This window comes from Miniopterus schreibersii (genome assembly GCF_964146895.1).
Source record: "Miniopterus schreibersii genome assembly, chromosome: 9".
NCBI classification, from domain to species: domain Eukaryota; kingdom Metazoa; phylum Chordata; class Mammalia; order Chiroptera; family Miniopteridae; genus Miniopterus; species Miniopterus schreibersii.
This window is the reverse complement of record NC_138118.1, coordinates 82,999,349-83,015,007: the sequence shown is the minus strand read 5'-3', so window position 1 is coordinate 83,015,007 and position 15,659 is coordinate 82,999,349. Positions and strand designations below refer to the sequence as shown.

The 15,659-nt window shown below is 56.3% G+C and overlaps 1 protein-coding gene across 8 annotated transcripts in view; it reads right to left on the bottom strand.

The window, feature by feature from the left end:
- GRB10 (growth factor receptor bound protein 10) overlaps positions 1–15,659 on the bottom strand; it is a 107,720-nt gene that overhangs the window by 40,245 nt on the left and 51,816 nt on the right. For 3 of the 8 annotated variants that reach the window (XM_081147808.1, XM_081147815.1, XM_081147809.1), the window contains 3 exons: positions 8,897–8,987; positions 699–825; positions 163–224 (listed from right to left, as the gene is read on the bottom strand). The exons of 2 other annotated variants lie outside the window; for them this stretch is intronic. In XM_081147808.1, coding sequence (XP_081003934.1) covers positions 163–224; positions 699–825; positions 8,897–8,987 — 280 coding nt within the window. Of the gene's footprint in view, positions 1–162; positions 225–698; positions 826–8,896; positions 8,988–15,659 lie in introns of those variants that run through there. 3 more of the 8 variants (XM_081147810.1, XM_081147812.1, XM_081147811.1) reach the window with 2 other exon arrangements.

Sequence of the window (15,659 nt, the reverse complement as noted above, 5' to 3'; positions counted from 1 at the left end):
CTGACTGGACACTGAGCCCATCGGGCCTGCCCGTGGGGAAGGAGCCCGGAGTCTGGGGAGCCTGCTCGGCGATGGGAGAGCTCCCGCTGGGGCGTGTGGTGACGTGATCCCAGCCCTGTTAACAAGCGTGGCACACGGAACCCGGGGGGGGGGGGGCAGTACCTTCTGTCCGGAAGGACGTGGGGTTCCTTTTCCTTACTCGAAATCTCCAGCTTGACATCTTCCTTTGGGAACAGAGTTTAAAATTACTATAGAAAAACAGCTCGCTCCAGAAGAGTTACCCGAAATGGCGACTTAACTACGGCTTAAAAAATAAATAAATTTAGGTGCAAATATATCATTGGGTTCTAGGAGGTAACACATCCTGATTTTTCTACCCAAGGGACAGACGGTCTTTCGTCACTGGTGTTAATGACGAGCTGCATCTGAACTCCACCCCGGCATTTCCCAAAGGCATTTAGATGTCCCTGGACGGAGAGGTCCAGGTGTTCCATGGCCAATAAATTAACAACGACCCACTGCTCACTGCTGTGTCCCCCGGGCTTGGTGGGACCCAGACAAACGACAGGTATCTGCCGAGTGAACGAAGGAACAGGTGAGTAACAGAGACAGAAAACAAAACAAACACGACAGAGCAAAAGGATAAAAAGCCGACAGGCCCGAAAGACAGGATCGCGGGGACCAAGCCCTCCACTGACCGGCGAGCGCCCGACAGCTCGGGAGACAGGAAACACCAACGAGTCCGATTATCCGACGAAAGGGAGCAGCTCCGAGTGGCCGGGCTGTCCGAGCGCCGGGGGGGCGGAGGCCCAGAGGAGCCGAGACCTGGGGAACGGCACAGGGTGACAGTGGGTGGTTCGGTTCTGCTCCAAACGCGGCCCCGGGGAAGGGCCGGGCCCCTGCTCGCCCAACACGGGGCGACGGAGAGCGGGCGCCTCGGGCCGGTTCTGTCCCAGCTTCCCTGTCGGGACAAAGGATCCGCCAAGTGGAAAGGGTGGGACCGCTCAGTGGAAAGGAAGCCAGGGCCGAGGACAGGGGAGGCGACCCCGGGATCCCGTCTGCTCAGCTGCTCGCGAGCACAGGGGAGATCGGGTCCCGGCGGCTGGAGTCTCGGTCTGCGCCCCTGAAAGGCGTGGAGAGAGTCAACGGGAAGGGAAAACCTTCGCGGGCCGAGGGAGGAGAGAGGGGAATGGATCCAGAGGCGGGAGCGCACCCTGGGGAGATGCTGGCGCCCCAGCCCGGGGTCAAACCCATCCCTCGGGGTGCGATCTGGGCGAGCGTTCTGACCTCCGTGCCTCAGTTTCCCCCCCAGGACTACCCGCCTCAAGGGGCAGTGAGGCGGATTCAATGGGTTAAAATGTGAAGCACAAGTTCCCAATAGGTTAAGGGCCTGTTTCCAGAAGAGGGAGGCCACCCGAACAGGTGAGAAAGAGGGGTCGTAGGGACCCGGGTGCATGCAGTTACTAGGCGTGGGCCGAGCGCGCCCTGCGCGCCTCAGGGCGGAGGGACACGTGGATGTAATTAACTCGCGGGGAAGGAGGAGAGGTGAGTCTGCTGTACCCCAGCCCAATGCGCGGAGCTTAGGCATGGGGCTGGGGTAAAATAAATCAAAATTATAAACAACTTTGCATCGCTGTCCCGCCAGAGGCCAGCGTTCATGGCCATTCGGGAGTCTGTTGAGCGTTTCAGAAAGAGGCATTACCTTTGGGAGACAGCAGCTTCACTGCGCGAAGGGACACCGAGAAAATGCAGCGAGAGGGAGGGAGGGGTAGGGTGTTGGGGACGTTCTCATGCATAAAGCACTAGAGACGAGGCAGGAGATCAGCCCGACGGGCCGGTGTCAGCCGGGTAAAGCAGGAGTGAGCGGGAGCCCCACCGTCCCTCAGCGAACTGCACAGCCCCTGCTCTCTACCGTCGTCACCCCGGGGTCCCCGACACCCCGTACATGGCACCATGGGAAGGGCGGGCCTCTGCTAGCTGGTCTTCACCTTTGCTCACCCGACGTACGAGCCTCCCACGGGGGGCGGTGGCGGCAGGGCGCGGGCCCGCTGGCACCCTCCCCTGTATTTACGGCCTGCGAGTTCAGGAATTCATTAAACAATCATCTATTAAATACGGCCGTGGAGAAAGCACCAGAGCGGAACCTCCAAGAGACGCGGGACTCGGTTCTTGCCCTCGGGAAATGCATGATCTCCGGGGCCAGGGGACGCGGGCGACGCACAGAGTCAGCCGTCTGGGGAACTCATACGCGCGGGCACAGGCGAGGCACCTCCTCTAAGGCGTCTCCAAGCGTGAGGCTGGGTGGGCTTGGCTCTGACTCCGACCTGACCGCCGTGGGACCTCGCTGTGACTTCGGGGCAGGCTCCCTGCCTCAGTTTCCCTATCTGTAGCTCTGAGGACAGAGCCAAAAAAAAATAAATAGGTGCGAAGGAGGCTTTAGCACAGGACTCCAAGTTATTGCCGTCGTCACTCCTACTATTTTCCACAAGAATTGTGCAAGATGGGTGCACCCGAGGGAGAGCCTGAACTGCCAAGTGGTCACTGACTCGGCCGCGGTCACAGGGCGCTGCTAGAAAAACGGAGGGACGGGAGCGTAGCCAGCCCAGGGCCAGGCCGCCGCCAACATCTGAGGACACTCAGGACGGCTCAGGAAGTGAAGAACCCAAAAAAGCCGCCCTCCTTGATCGAGCCCACTGTCTCTATTAGTGGGGTCTTGCCCACTTTGGTCTTTTCTTTCCCTTGGCAAACAGACGATCCAAAGAGACGCCGGGGCTTCCGAGACGGTTCCGTTCCACACCTTTTCCCAGCGGGAAGGGAAGCAGCCCTCCGGCACTAACATGATGTCCGGCTGAAAGAAACCGAGGCCCGGAAAGGGTCTTGATGGGCTGGGCAGGACCGCGGGGGGCCAGGGCCGGGCGGGTGTCCTCGAGTCGGGGAGCGGGTGCTGGAGCAGGGCGTCGGCACCCGAGCCGGGGCATCGCGGGCGACGTTCCGAGGCCCTCTCAGGAGGCTGCTCCGTGACGCTCACTCAGCAGACTCCACGCGGGATCCGGTCACAGTGAAACGCACACGCGGACGGCCAGGGGCCCGTGTGCCTGGACCTAAACCTCCCTCGCTCCCTGGCGCACCTTCTGTGGCGGGGCCAGCTCGGCACCCGCGGCCAGCAATGATAACCCTCTGAACCAGCCGGTGTAAAAAACATCACGGCTCCCTAAGAAGTCACGTCTCGAAAGCGCTGTTGAGAAAAAGCGGCGCGGAACGGCCGTATTGTTAAGCAATTCCAGTCCTAAGTATGAGACGTCCCCCCAAAATGCACACACACCCTTTGAATAACGATAAAGGCGGTGTTTAAAATACATTTCATCTTCAAAACCGAGCTCTCGGCTGCTACGGTGTGGGTACATTTTGGGGGGACACTCTATGTATGGACGCGAAGGAGCGGCAGGCAGGGACCGGGACAGGGATCCGCACGCCCGTGGTCTCTGCAACGTAGCTCAGAGCAGCCAGAGTGGGAAGCAGCCCCAGTGCACGCGGGCGGGCGGGCGGGCGGGCGGATAAACAAACGTGGTCCATATGTGCAATGGAGGATTACTCAGCCATAAAAGGCGCGAAACCCTGACACATCCCGCCACCGGGACGAACCCTGAAAGCACTGGGCTACGTGACATTAGCCAGACACAAAAGGGTACATGTCATATGATTCCACGTCCATGAGGTAAGGAAGGCGAATTCAGAGGCGGAACAGGGGTCCCAGCAGCCGGGGACGTCGGGGCCTGGCTGGCACCGCGTTTCTGCTTGGGGTGATAAAAACATCTTTAAAACAGCGGCGACCAAGGCCCCGCGCTGCGGGTACAATGAACGCCACTGAACGGCACGCTTAACACGGTTAATATTACGTGGTGTGCACTTTCGCCACGACAAAAAACGTCTTTTAAAGGACTCTCAAGGGCTGCTACGAAACTAGCCTCTTCCAGCGGAAAATGCGTCCCTCCCCGCACTGCGCGCTGCTAGGGACCGCGGGAGGCAAGTGCAGCAACTGTCTCACACAAAAATAAGCCGCTTACGCTGGGAATGAGCTAATAAAAACGGGGCCGGCGAATCCTCTTTGGCAGGGGGAGGGATGGGTCAAGGAAAGTCACGGCGAGTCTTCTAATTCTCAACGTCAGGACCCTGACAAAGAACCAGGCGGCCCTCCATCCAAGACGTGGCGCAGAAGGTGGTCCAGGGTCAACGGCGCCTGGCGACACTTGAAAATTCAGGAAGGAAGAGCGGCCGGATCTTTGTCAGATTCCACCACGTGTCCCCGAGGGTCTAGTTGAGAGGACCCTGAGCGCTGAACTCGGGGTTGGGCACGGGATGGTAAGGGAAGGCGCGGGCCCCGGAGGAGGGCACCCTGAGCCCGCTCGCTGCAGACACCCGGGGCCGTCAGCACGCCAGAGGGACGGCGAATGTGTGTGGCCACATGGGCACCCCGGAAGCAGGGCTCTGTGCCTTTCTGTCCCATGTTTCCTCTGCTGGAAAAGTCCTCCCTGCTCTACAGACCCCTCCCTCCCTCCCCTGAGCTGCGGCTCCGCCTTTTCCAGAAGGTCCCACAGTGGGAATCACACGCTATGCAGCCTTTCCAGGCTGACGGGTTTCTTTCCCCCCCGCGTCATATGCGTTTAAGGCTCCTCCGTGTCGTTTTCATGGACTCAGAGCTCATCTCTTAGCACCCAAGCACATCCCACTGTCCGGGTGGGCCACGGTCTGCCCACCGACCCCCCTCCCGGGGAAGGGCATCTTGGTCGCTCCCAAGTTTTTTGGCAACTAGGAATAAAAGCTGCTATAAATAGCCCGCGTGCAGGTTTTTGTGCGAACTTAAGTTTTCAGCTCCTCGGGGTAAATACCGAGGAGCGTGATTGCTGAGTCATAAGGTGATACTATGTTTGTTTCTGCAAGAATCTGCCAAACTGCCTTCCAGAGCAGCCGGGCCGTGGCGGGTCGCGTGTCCGCCAGCCACGAATGAGAGGTCCCGATGTGCCACGTCCACACCAGCCACGAATGAGAGGTCCCGCCGCTCCACGTCCCCGCCAGCCACGGATGAGAGGTCCCGCCGCTCCACGTCCCCGCCAGCCACGAGTGAGAGGTCCCGCCGCTCCACGTCCCCGCCAGCCACGAGTGAGAGGTCCCGCCAGCACCGGGGGTTGCAATTTTGACTCTGTATTTTCACCGTCCACAGTCCATTTCCCTTCTACCCTCACGCTCCCGGCCTAAAGTTGCTCGGGTTTCTGTGTTTCCGGGCTCGAGCTCCCCGACCCGCTCCTCCCGCAGTCTCCCGCATCCGTCTTGCTCTCCGCTGCCTGCGCTAGAGGGGTGCTGCTGTCTTGGGAGGTTTTGCGAGACCGGCTTTCGGATGTGTTCCTGTCGATCGATTCGGTCCCTGGGCTTCAGGTCGTTTCCGATCTTAGTTTTCCTAAGGACTTCCTTCTGCACTGCTGAGAAGCTACTCAACCCTTATTCTTCTCATTTCAATCTTTCTTTCTCTAGAAGCTTAGACATTCAGCCTTGAACGCCTTCCGGCGGCGCAATACGTCAGCCCGCGGCACGTTCGGCTTCGCTCGGCTCTGAGCCGCTGGTGTTCTCGCCGTGAAGGTCTCTGGGCCCTGCGCGGCGAGCTGGGTGTGTGCTAGAGCCTGGTGACTGAACGTCTCCTGTTGACTTCTGAGTTAATCACACTGGGTGAAAGACCGTGGCTTGCATGACACAGATTGCTTAAAATTTAGCGCAACTTTCCATATATGGTCAACTTTTTAAAAAAAAATTACACAGATTTCAGAGAAGAATCAAGAGCCCGTGGGCTGGGGGCAGGTTCTACGTGCGTCCGGGGTTTCAAGCCTGGTGACCTGTTCCGGATCTCCTTGGAGCTACTCCTGGAGTCTTATTTTGTATTTTCTGTTTGACCTCTCCCCCCCCCCCCATCTTGTGCTTCTTCCTTTCCTGCTCAATGTGGGCTGTTTTTATTAAATATAGATCCCCTTCTGTTTCTTTCCGCCAGGTCTGAAACTCAGACGACACACGTACCCTTTCAGTAATTACAGTCAATGCTTCAGTTACGCGTTACCTTTCAACATGCATAACTGAGCTCTCTTTTCCCCAATGAAGTCCCAAGCTCTTTCACATTCTGCTTCTCACTGGGGTCCTGCTACGACTTAACCGCTCACCGGGCAAACCCTGCTTTCAAAAGACACACACGTTCCCAATGTCCGATCACCCCGAGTTCTAGCTGAGCCTCATTTTAACAACTCACGTGGAGTCAAACTGCGACGCTGCACCCTCCCTGTGTGTATTCTCCTTCCTGGTCCTGAACTACGGCTTCTAATAACTCCGTTCGTGAGGATGGCCAGTAACCATCTTTCTCAATTTGGGTCCAAAAAAAAAGCTTTACTTTGCTCCCACACACTGCTGGTATATAATTCTAGGGGAAGCTTCCCCCCCCCCCCCCCCGCCCCGGATGTTGAGAATCCTGCGCTCCCTTCTGGCCCTTACTGTGCCCAAGGCCCCTTTCAGGCCAAAGGCAGTGCCCTTCATGGAAAATCTGGCTTTTCCCTTCGGATGGTCTCTGTGTTTTCCATTTTCCGGAACAGTGCTAAATGCCCTGAGATGGGAATTCGCCTTCCTTTTTCATTTCAGTCCTTTGAGTCCAGCGTGGGGCCAGTGCCCACTCAGCGCTGGCCCATCCTCAGCTGGCACCTCTAAGGGCCTCCCCGCCACGCCTGCTGCCTTCCTCCCCCCACCATGCCCTCCTCCCTCCCCTCCGCAAGGCTGTCTCCCTGTCTGCGCCCAGCGGCCTGTGCCCGTTTCCGTGTCTCTCTGTGACGTAGGGGGGCAGACTCCGGCTCGTGAATTCTCTTTAGACCGAATTTTTTTAAATGCCAATAGCTATATAGTTCATTTCCTGAATCTCACACCCACCGGTCCTCCTGTCAGCTCTTCCCACTGTGTTTCCTAGTTTCCTGTCCTCTGCTACAGACACGATCTGTCACTCACGTCCCTACACGTGACAAATACTCCCTTAGATTTACCTCCACTGCAGGGGAAACCGGCACCTGTGGGCTCTGCTACCGTGTTTCTTAGTGGGAGGAAGATCCACATGCTGGGAATGGGGGTCTGCAGGCTCGTGTGGGGGGCCGGGCTCCGTTTTCCATGTGGCGGTGGGGTGGCGGCCTGGCCATGGGCTCGCATGCACTGGGGTCCTGCAGGAGCAGGGGCCCCGCACCCCAGCCGCCGCCTCTGTGCAATGGCCGGGGCCCTCGTGTCCCCTGGGACCCTGACTGCCACCCATCGCTGCTGCTTTTGGACCTGCTGTGGCCTGTGTCCGAACCCGGCTGAGCCCTTTGCGCTTCCTGTTTTATATGCTGTGCGTGTGGAACTAGCGGGGACTGGGGGGAAGGAGGTCAGTGTCCTGGGTGTGCCTAATGGTACGGACTCCCCGGGAAGCTGGGTTCCACACGAGACAGGTTGGTTTGCTCTGCGGGCCCTGCTTCAGGCGCTGGGACGTCAGATGCTGGCTTCAGCCGCCTGCTGGGCAGCCCTGACCGGGGAACAGCTAGCTCTCCTCCCCACGCAGCCGGCCCCCCTCTGTGCCACGGATTCCCCTGACACCTGAGTAGGTGTGACATCTATGCGGCATGTGAACGTCCAACTTAGAGACACAGGAGGAGAGTTCTAGACGCCTTGAAAAGTTCTTTCAGTGCCCTGGCCAGTTTGGCTCAGTGGTTAGAGAGTCAGCCTGTGGACCGAAGGGTCCTGGGTTCGATTCGAGCCAAGGGCACTGGGTTGCAGGCTCGATCCCCAGCCCTGGTTGGGGCGAGTGCGGGAGGCAAGCAATCGATGTGTCTCTCACATCGATGTTTCTCTCTCTCTCTCCCTCTCCCTTCCTCTCTCTCTGAAAAGCAATGGAAAAAATATCCTTGGGTGGGGATTTTAAAAAATAAAATAAAAATAAAAAGTTCTTTGGGTATACTTTTTTCTAACTTCCTGATTCAAGTATTAACATAGATTTCATATGGATGTTAACACCGCCCGAGACTTAGATTATTTTCGTTTAAACGAGACCATTTGTAAGCAGCAAAATGCCATGAATTACGAATTTCCTAGGTTTCGAGGCCAATGTTAACAAACGGTGCTGTTTCCCTGACATCATCTCGCTGGACAGGCTCCTCAAGGATGACCCTCCAACTATGCGCGACCGAAACCCTGCGCGCTGACGGAAGCGCCGTCTCCGGCACCTGAGCAGAGCCCTCTGACGCGGGCTCATCCCCGCGTTCGTTTCTGCTAAATGTCGCCCTCTTTCTCATCAGGCAATTTTTAAAAATCTAATTATTCTCATTCCTACCAGTCCCGATCCTTCCGTCTCTCGTCCTTAAGCTCTCCAATCCTCTCGTCCGAACAATGGGCCCGCTCATCCGGCCTGTTCCGTCTCGTGACCAGCTCCCCCTCCCCGGGCTCCCGTCCACCGTCGGCGCCTGCATTCTGCGGAGCTAATTTCCTAACCCCTGACCCTTCCGGTGCCATTCTTTTCTTTCCCACCAGGACCCCAGCAGGAATTAGCTGGAAAGAGCAGAGAGAACCAGAGAAAGGTGGAGAGGGGCCTTTAGGTGGGATCCCGGGACGGCCACGTGAAACCGATTCTGAACTTGTGCTCACTGGGGTCGGTGCGCCGAAAGGAACTCTACTGAAGATCCACAACCAGGCGCGTCTCTCCTTTTTAGAATTTGGTTTCCCTCAAGGGGAAATAGGTGAGGATCTTCTATTCATAAGAAGGTCAATTTCTTAGAACACAAAGCCCTCGCTGGCATCCTCGCAGAGCTGGAGTTGGGCGAGTGGCACGGGTGTCCCCGGGGTTCTGGGTCCTTACCTGGGCGCTGCGCACGCTGGTCAGACTGGGCCTGGGGGCCCGGTGCCGGTGGGCCCGGAGGGCTCTGAGGAGACGGCTGCTCCTCCTGCTCCTGCAGGAGACAGGGGCAGAGGGCTCAGGTCAGAGGACACACTGCACACTCGCCGGCACCCTCCACCCCCAGCGTTTCATTTCTCCCTCACCTCCCCACTCCCTTCCCACTGCTTCGCTCTTTAACTTCTCATGGAGAGTTCTTTCAAATTCGCCGCAACAGGGACATTCGTCATGAATAAAAGTGCGCCCTGCTTGGCAAGGGAGGGAGAGGAAAAGCCACTCCTGTTTTTTTGGACTTCAATGGCCTCCTCTGACTAGCAATTCAAGAAGAATTATGGTCAACGGCTGGACTTGGGCAACGGATATACACAATTAGCATTCCACGGAGCACGTGCATTTTCCCTGACAATGACTGGTCCTCGGGGCCCAGGCGCCTGCTACCTGGTCCCCGGCATCCAGAGGACGCTTGCCCACTGGGGCCCCCTCTGGAAGCATCGGGAGCTCAGTGGCATTTTTTTTAGACATCAGGGCGAGGAGGAGGCAGTAGACGACCAAGCCCACAACTCTAGAAGAAACATCCTGGTGGGATTACAACGAAGCCAATAAAGATACGTCAAAATGTAAGAGAATGAAATGGGCCTTTTCTTATTGACAACAGATTAGCAGGGATTAATTTGGGCAAGGGGGGGGACGTGAGGGGGGAGACCAATTTTCTCTCACGGATTTAAGAAATCTTTGGCATTTTTACAATATACACTAATACCTCTGTAATTAGAAAGGTCTTAGAACTTCGCCCAAAGTATAAGCTATACAAGGAAAATCTACCATTTATACTAATACTACGGGTGTGGACAGAAAGGGGGTCCTATGCTGAACCCGACAAGCCCGGGGGGGGCCCTGCAGGGTGGGCCCTAAGAGCTCAGAGAGCGAAAGTGGCCACACACAGGATGGTCATCGAGGTCCCTAACCAGGAGCAGGTCACGGCAGGTGGTCACGTCCCAGGTCCGTGGCTTCCTTGACAAAGGTCAACGTTTACCTCTGAAACTGCCCGCTGTCTCTGTGCGTCTGAGATAACATAACATACCTTTAAAAAAATGTCAGAGAACTCTTCTTCGCCAGGCCTCTCGGGGCAAAACCTCCGGCACCAGAGCGCAAGGCCACAGAACCCCTCATTGTTATCTGGTCTCCTGAATACCATCTCCATTTGCTGCAACTGTTCCTCTCCTGCGCACACCAGTGTCAAAGAGGCACGTGTCTCTCCAGGTTGTCTTTTCATCTCGCCCCAGGTTCCCCTCCACCCCCCGCCTGGCTTTCTCCCGCCCCCCGAACCTACCACCGACGGATTTCGTGCAACACCCGCTTACGTCTCCTACTTTCATCTCATGTATAAAATAAGCCGTAAAACTGCCCTTCTCAGGAGCGTTTCCTCAATCCACTGAGATTCTGCTTCCTGGCAGTTATTGCCAGTTTGGCTCGAACAAGATCATAAAAATTCTCTACCGATCTGGGTGTCTCTATGTCGACAATGTCATTGAACAGACCACAAAGGTACCTTCAGCAACCCCCACCCCCGGCCCATGCAAAGGAACCTGCCACAGGTGGACTATTCCCCACGGCACCGACGGGGACACTAAGGTACAGGACGGTTCTGTCTACCCCGCTGCCACCCGGCCGGTGAGGGGTGAGCCCTGGAGTGGGCACCCAGGCAGCCGGCCTCAGAGCCCACGCTCCTACCCACCTAAGACGCCCAAGAGACTCAAGAAAAGGCACGGTTATTCTGACAAGACGCTTTCTCGACGACACGGTCCCCAGGGATCGGATTCTGTGTCCGGAGCCTTCGCCTGCTCGGGTGTAGAAAGGAACAGTGATAACTCGCCTCCGCGTGAGACCACCACCTGCGGGTAAACGGACGTGGGGCTGGTGGGGGCCTTGGAGGAAGAGAGGAGACACTTCCCCCTGGGGAGACACAGCGGATCCACAGCTTCCTCCGGCAAATCGGGGGAAACCAAACACAGCCCTGAGCTGCCGGAGCCGCTTCCACTTCTCTCTCCCCTTTTGCCCACCTTCAAAAGAAACAGCTTCCTTTATATTTTTGATCATAGGCGTCGTAGTTGCTCATTGTGAAAATTCAGGTGTTAAAAAGTGTCCAGAAAAAAAAGATGGAAAAGAGCCTCTTGACTCTGGTCCTGTCAGTTGAGTCTGTTCCTTCAGAGGAAAAACGCACACAGATGCACACGTGTGTGAGTCTATGTGTGCGCACGTCTGAAGTATTTATGGAGAGTGTATATGATATATTTGAGCCACGTGAGGGTCACAAGTGATCCTGATAAAAAATGGCACTGTGGCGACGTGACATGTACCACGGCACTTTCACCGAGCTTTCTGAAACGCCCCGGGGCTCCAGGCCTCTCCATCGGCACCCCACTCCTCTCCGGGGCCCTCCCCCAAGGGCACGTGTACTTGGTTCCTTCAACGAGACCCCACCGGGGACACAGGCTGTCCAGACGTTGTGAGTGTTTGACGAGGGAAGAGGAGAGGGGTGGGTTTGGAGGACGTGGGGTCTGGGAGGAGAGCCCCACCCACGACGGTGGGGGAGGCAGCTCCTCGCAGCCCCCAAATCCAGCGGGTTCCTCCGCGGGACCTTCCCCGCCCAGCTCCCGCAGGCCCACAGCCCATGCTTCTCCACCCATCGAGAGAAATAGTTCCCGCTTTCCCGAATTCTAAAGCAACCTGTTTACATTTCTGGAAATAAAGGGCAGACGTAAAACAAAAATGAGCCGAAACCCTGCGACAGGAGGGCGACTCTGCATCCTTGTGGGCCCGGCGCTGTTTCGTGTTTTTCCCGCAACAAACACCAGGAGAGGTTAATTTAAAACCTTGGTAGCTATTCTTCAGATCCCACGCTGTCCAGTCGACACCTTTGGTCTTTCGCGAACTTCAGGGAGCGTCAGTCTTGTCCTAGTTTCCAGTTAGCGGCCCGGGATCCCTGGAAGTAGGATGGCAGGCCAAGGCCGCCTCGCGGTTCTAAGAGTCCGGACGCACACTGTGAGGTCTCCAGGGCTCGCCGGGCCGCCCCGACGGGAACGGCGTTTCCTGCCACCCGAGGTGGCAGTAGGTCGCCTGATGTCCCTGGAATTTTTTCCTTGCCTCTCCCTGGTTTTCCCAGGCAGGTCTCACATTCCGAGGTTGGACATTTTATCATTTGCCTGTTGGCTCTTGGTTCCCTTGGGCTCTCCTCTGATCCCTGGGCCGTCTGTGAGGGGCCACAGCCCACGCCTCAGGGTCTGGGCTCCTTCCGTCACTGGCTGTGGGTAAAATGGGGCCAATGACCCCAGAGGGGCTCCTTGGAGGGTCTGTGCCCACAGTGAGAAGCACAAAGCCGGGCTTAACGTGGGGAGTGAGCACCCCCAAAATGCTCCCTACGTCCCCCAGGATGAGCCCTCTATGAGGCGGGAAACCCAGTTTGGTTGTATTTGTCGCAAGCGCTGTCCCATCCTGTTCGCCTTTAGGTCTCATTATGTTTGATTCTCAGGGGTTTCAGTCAACGGAGTCACGTTTACTGGACTTCTTTGGGGGGTTCGTCTTTTAAGCTCGACCATGGCCTCCCCCCCGCCGTCAAGATGACTGGAAAACATCCGTTTACGTTTTGTTCTGATTTTTCGTCCGATTTGTGTGCTGTGCTCCCGTCCGTCTGACGTTGACTGGGGTGGACAGGAGGGGACGACACCACCACGCCAGCCCTCTGCCCCGCCTCGCCGACCAGTTCTCCCTGCCCGCTTATGGCGCAACCTTCCCCTCGGCCTGCTCCGGAGGGTCACTTATCACACGATATAATCCGTTCACGCGTGCGTCTGTTTCGTTTCTGTTCTATCTGCCCGTCAGTTCCACAGATCTGCTTGTTCCCTCCGGGGCCAGCGCCTCCCGTCTCCCAGAGCTCGCCAACGTGTTTATCACAGGCAGGCGCAAATTCCTCACTCAGTACCTCCGCGTAAACTTCAGAAGGTTTCAGAGTTTGCTTAAATTATGAAACCTTCTCATCTGGAAGATCCGCTTGTAAATAAATGAGTCATGACTGCCCATTACGAATGCGAACGCTGGTACTCAATCATCTGCCTGAAGGCGGGTCATGCAAACACTGGGAGCGCACCCCGGGGGGCTGTGCCACCCCACCTGCTCTGAGGGGCGAGGGGACCGGCTCCGGGGACGCTGTGTGCAGACAGGCACCCTGGGGTCTCGCTCTCAAGGTCCCTGACCACCCAGTCCACACAGTGGTCCCTGTGACGTCCTCTCACAGCGACAAGCAAACCAGACCCCCTTGAGATATCTATTTAGCAGACAAACAAATTTCAAACCTAACTTAAGGCCACTTTGTCGAAACAGCGCCGGCACACTTGGCGACTAAAAACATAAGATGCCCAGCCCTAGTCAGTTCTGTTCAGTGGTTAGAGCATCGACCCACAGACTGAAGGGTCCTGGGTTCGATTCCGGCCAAGGGCATGAACCTCGGTTGGCTGGGCGCATACGGGAGGCAACCATTGATGTGTCTCTCTCACATTAATGTTTCTCTCCCTCTCCCTTCCACTCTCTCTGAAAAAGCAATGGAAAAAATACCCTTGGGTGAGAAGCAAAAAATAATAATAATAAAAAAAATAAAAAATAAAAAATAAAATATATATATATATATATATATAGAGAGAGAGAGAGAGAGAGAGAGAGAGAGAACCCAGTGAAACCTGAATTTCAGATAAACACCTAATAATTTGGGGGGAGGGGAAGTATATCCCTAATATTGCATGGGACCTCTCCTAAAGATATTTCTGTCCTTTATCTAAATTCAACCGGGCCTCCTGTACTTGACCTGAAGGACTGTCCCAAACCTGAGAGGTTCTAGCAGGGACAGCAAAGTCCCGGTACTGGCCCATCTGCGTGTACAGGGAACACCCGGGTCAGAAAGGGAATGTGCTTGTCAGGAGCTTCAGAGAGGAATTCTGTTACCCTGGGAAGCCAAGGGGGACGGTAACAATATGGAAAATGGTGGTGTTTATACAGTAAAGCTCAAAGGTGGAAGAGGGAAGGGAGGGGATAAAAGGTGATGGAAAAATTAAATTAAATTAAAAATAAAATGAAGCTCAAGCACAGAGGCAGCAGCCGAGCCTAGAAGGGAAACAGGGCTCCTGCTGGCCCTGGCCCGGGGCGTCAGTACGGATGTCTGTCCGCATGTTTGCTGGGCGCAGGGGGACAAAAGCAGGGACAGGAGTAGCGGCTGGTCCCTGAGCTGGCTTGGTCTCCTTTTGGAGCCAGTGTTTGGGGGGCTTCCTGTTCCAGGTGAGGGTCAGGATGGTGGGGACCGGAGGGGACGTGAGGGCTCCTCTCTAGAGTGGCCCCCGGCGGCCCATGCTTCTTGAAACCAGAGCCCCAATGGCCTTGCCGTCCACCCCAGGGAAGGGGAGCCCTGCACCCCCTAATTGAAGCTGTGAGGGTCACTCCACAATGTAGTGCTGGACCCCCCAACCCACGGGGCCTAAGAAACACTTCCCAAAGTCAGAAATGGGCGTCCAACGGAGTGGAGCAGGGACGGGGCCTCCAAAAGTTGAACAGGAGGAGCCTCCCGCCGGGTGGCCTGGGCTGGGTGATCTCATTAGATCTGCACTCAGCCCTGCGGGGGCGGGGGGCCTGCAGGGGTGGCCTCAGCCAGAGCCCCAGTCCCCGGGCCTCACAAGGCTCGGCTGTGGGGCCCCAGCAGGAGAGGGTGGGACCAGGGGCTGCTTTTCGGGCTCAGCTGTGCTGTTCCTCTAGAGTTCCATCGTGGGCCACACCCCAGGCTTGCAGGAATGTCCCTGGCCGTGCTCCGGTAGGCCTCTTTCTGGCCCCAGGCATGGGCACGGACCCCGCTGGCTCCTCTTAATCCCTCCTGCTCCTCCCTGAAACTTGCTCTGGCCCCACTATGCACTATGCTGGGACCTCCGACCATGGGGGCAAGGGGCTCACCTTCCCTCACTCCTCTGACCAAGAACCTGAGGTCTTTTTTGTTGTTAACCCTCCCCCGAGGATTTTTTCCATTGGTTTTTAGAGAGAGAAAGAGAGAGACATTGATTGAGAGAGACCCATCGATTGGTTGCCTCCCCTACATGCACCCTGATCGGGGTGGGGGATCAACCTGCAACCCAGGTACATGCCCTTGACGGGGAATCAAACCCTAAACCTTCGGTGCCCTGCCAACAATCTAACCACTGAGCCACACTAGCCAAGGCAGAGCCTTAGATCTTAAAGATGACACATGAGAGACTTGAGCTGGGCTCTGGGCTCTGGTGGGTGCTGAGAGGAAGCAGAAGACTGACACCCACAAATATATACCTTTTGGGATATTGCTCGTTTTAAGCTGGTTATTTTTAAGAAACAGAAAAAATTTAGACAAAAACAAAAACCTTTGCCCTTCACGTCACCACCTAAAAGAATCCAGATAGAAGACCTGCTCCGGGAAAGGAGCTATCATCACTGGTAACTACAGCTCTACAGTTTCACGTGAACCAGGTGTGATGGACAGAGAGGGCCCAGCAAGGCCCATGCGATCAAAGTCCTCTCTGTGTCCCGTTATTAAAGATGGCCCAGCAAACATTTCCTTACCAAACATTTGCTTTTCCATCTCCATGTGAACTGCCTTCCTGCCCTTTGAAGTCCCAAACCGCCCCCCTGACATAGGGGCCTCAAGGGCCCAGTGTGTGTCCTTGGA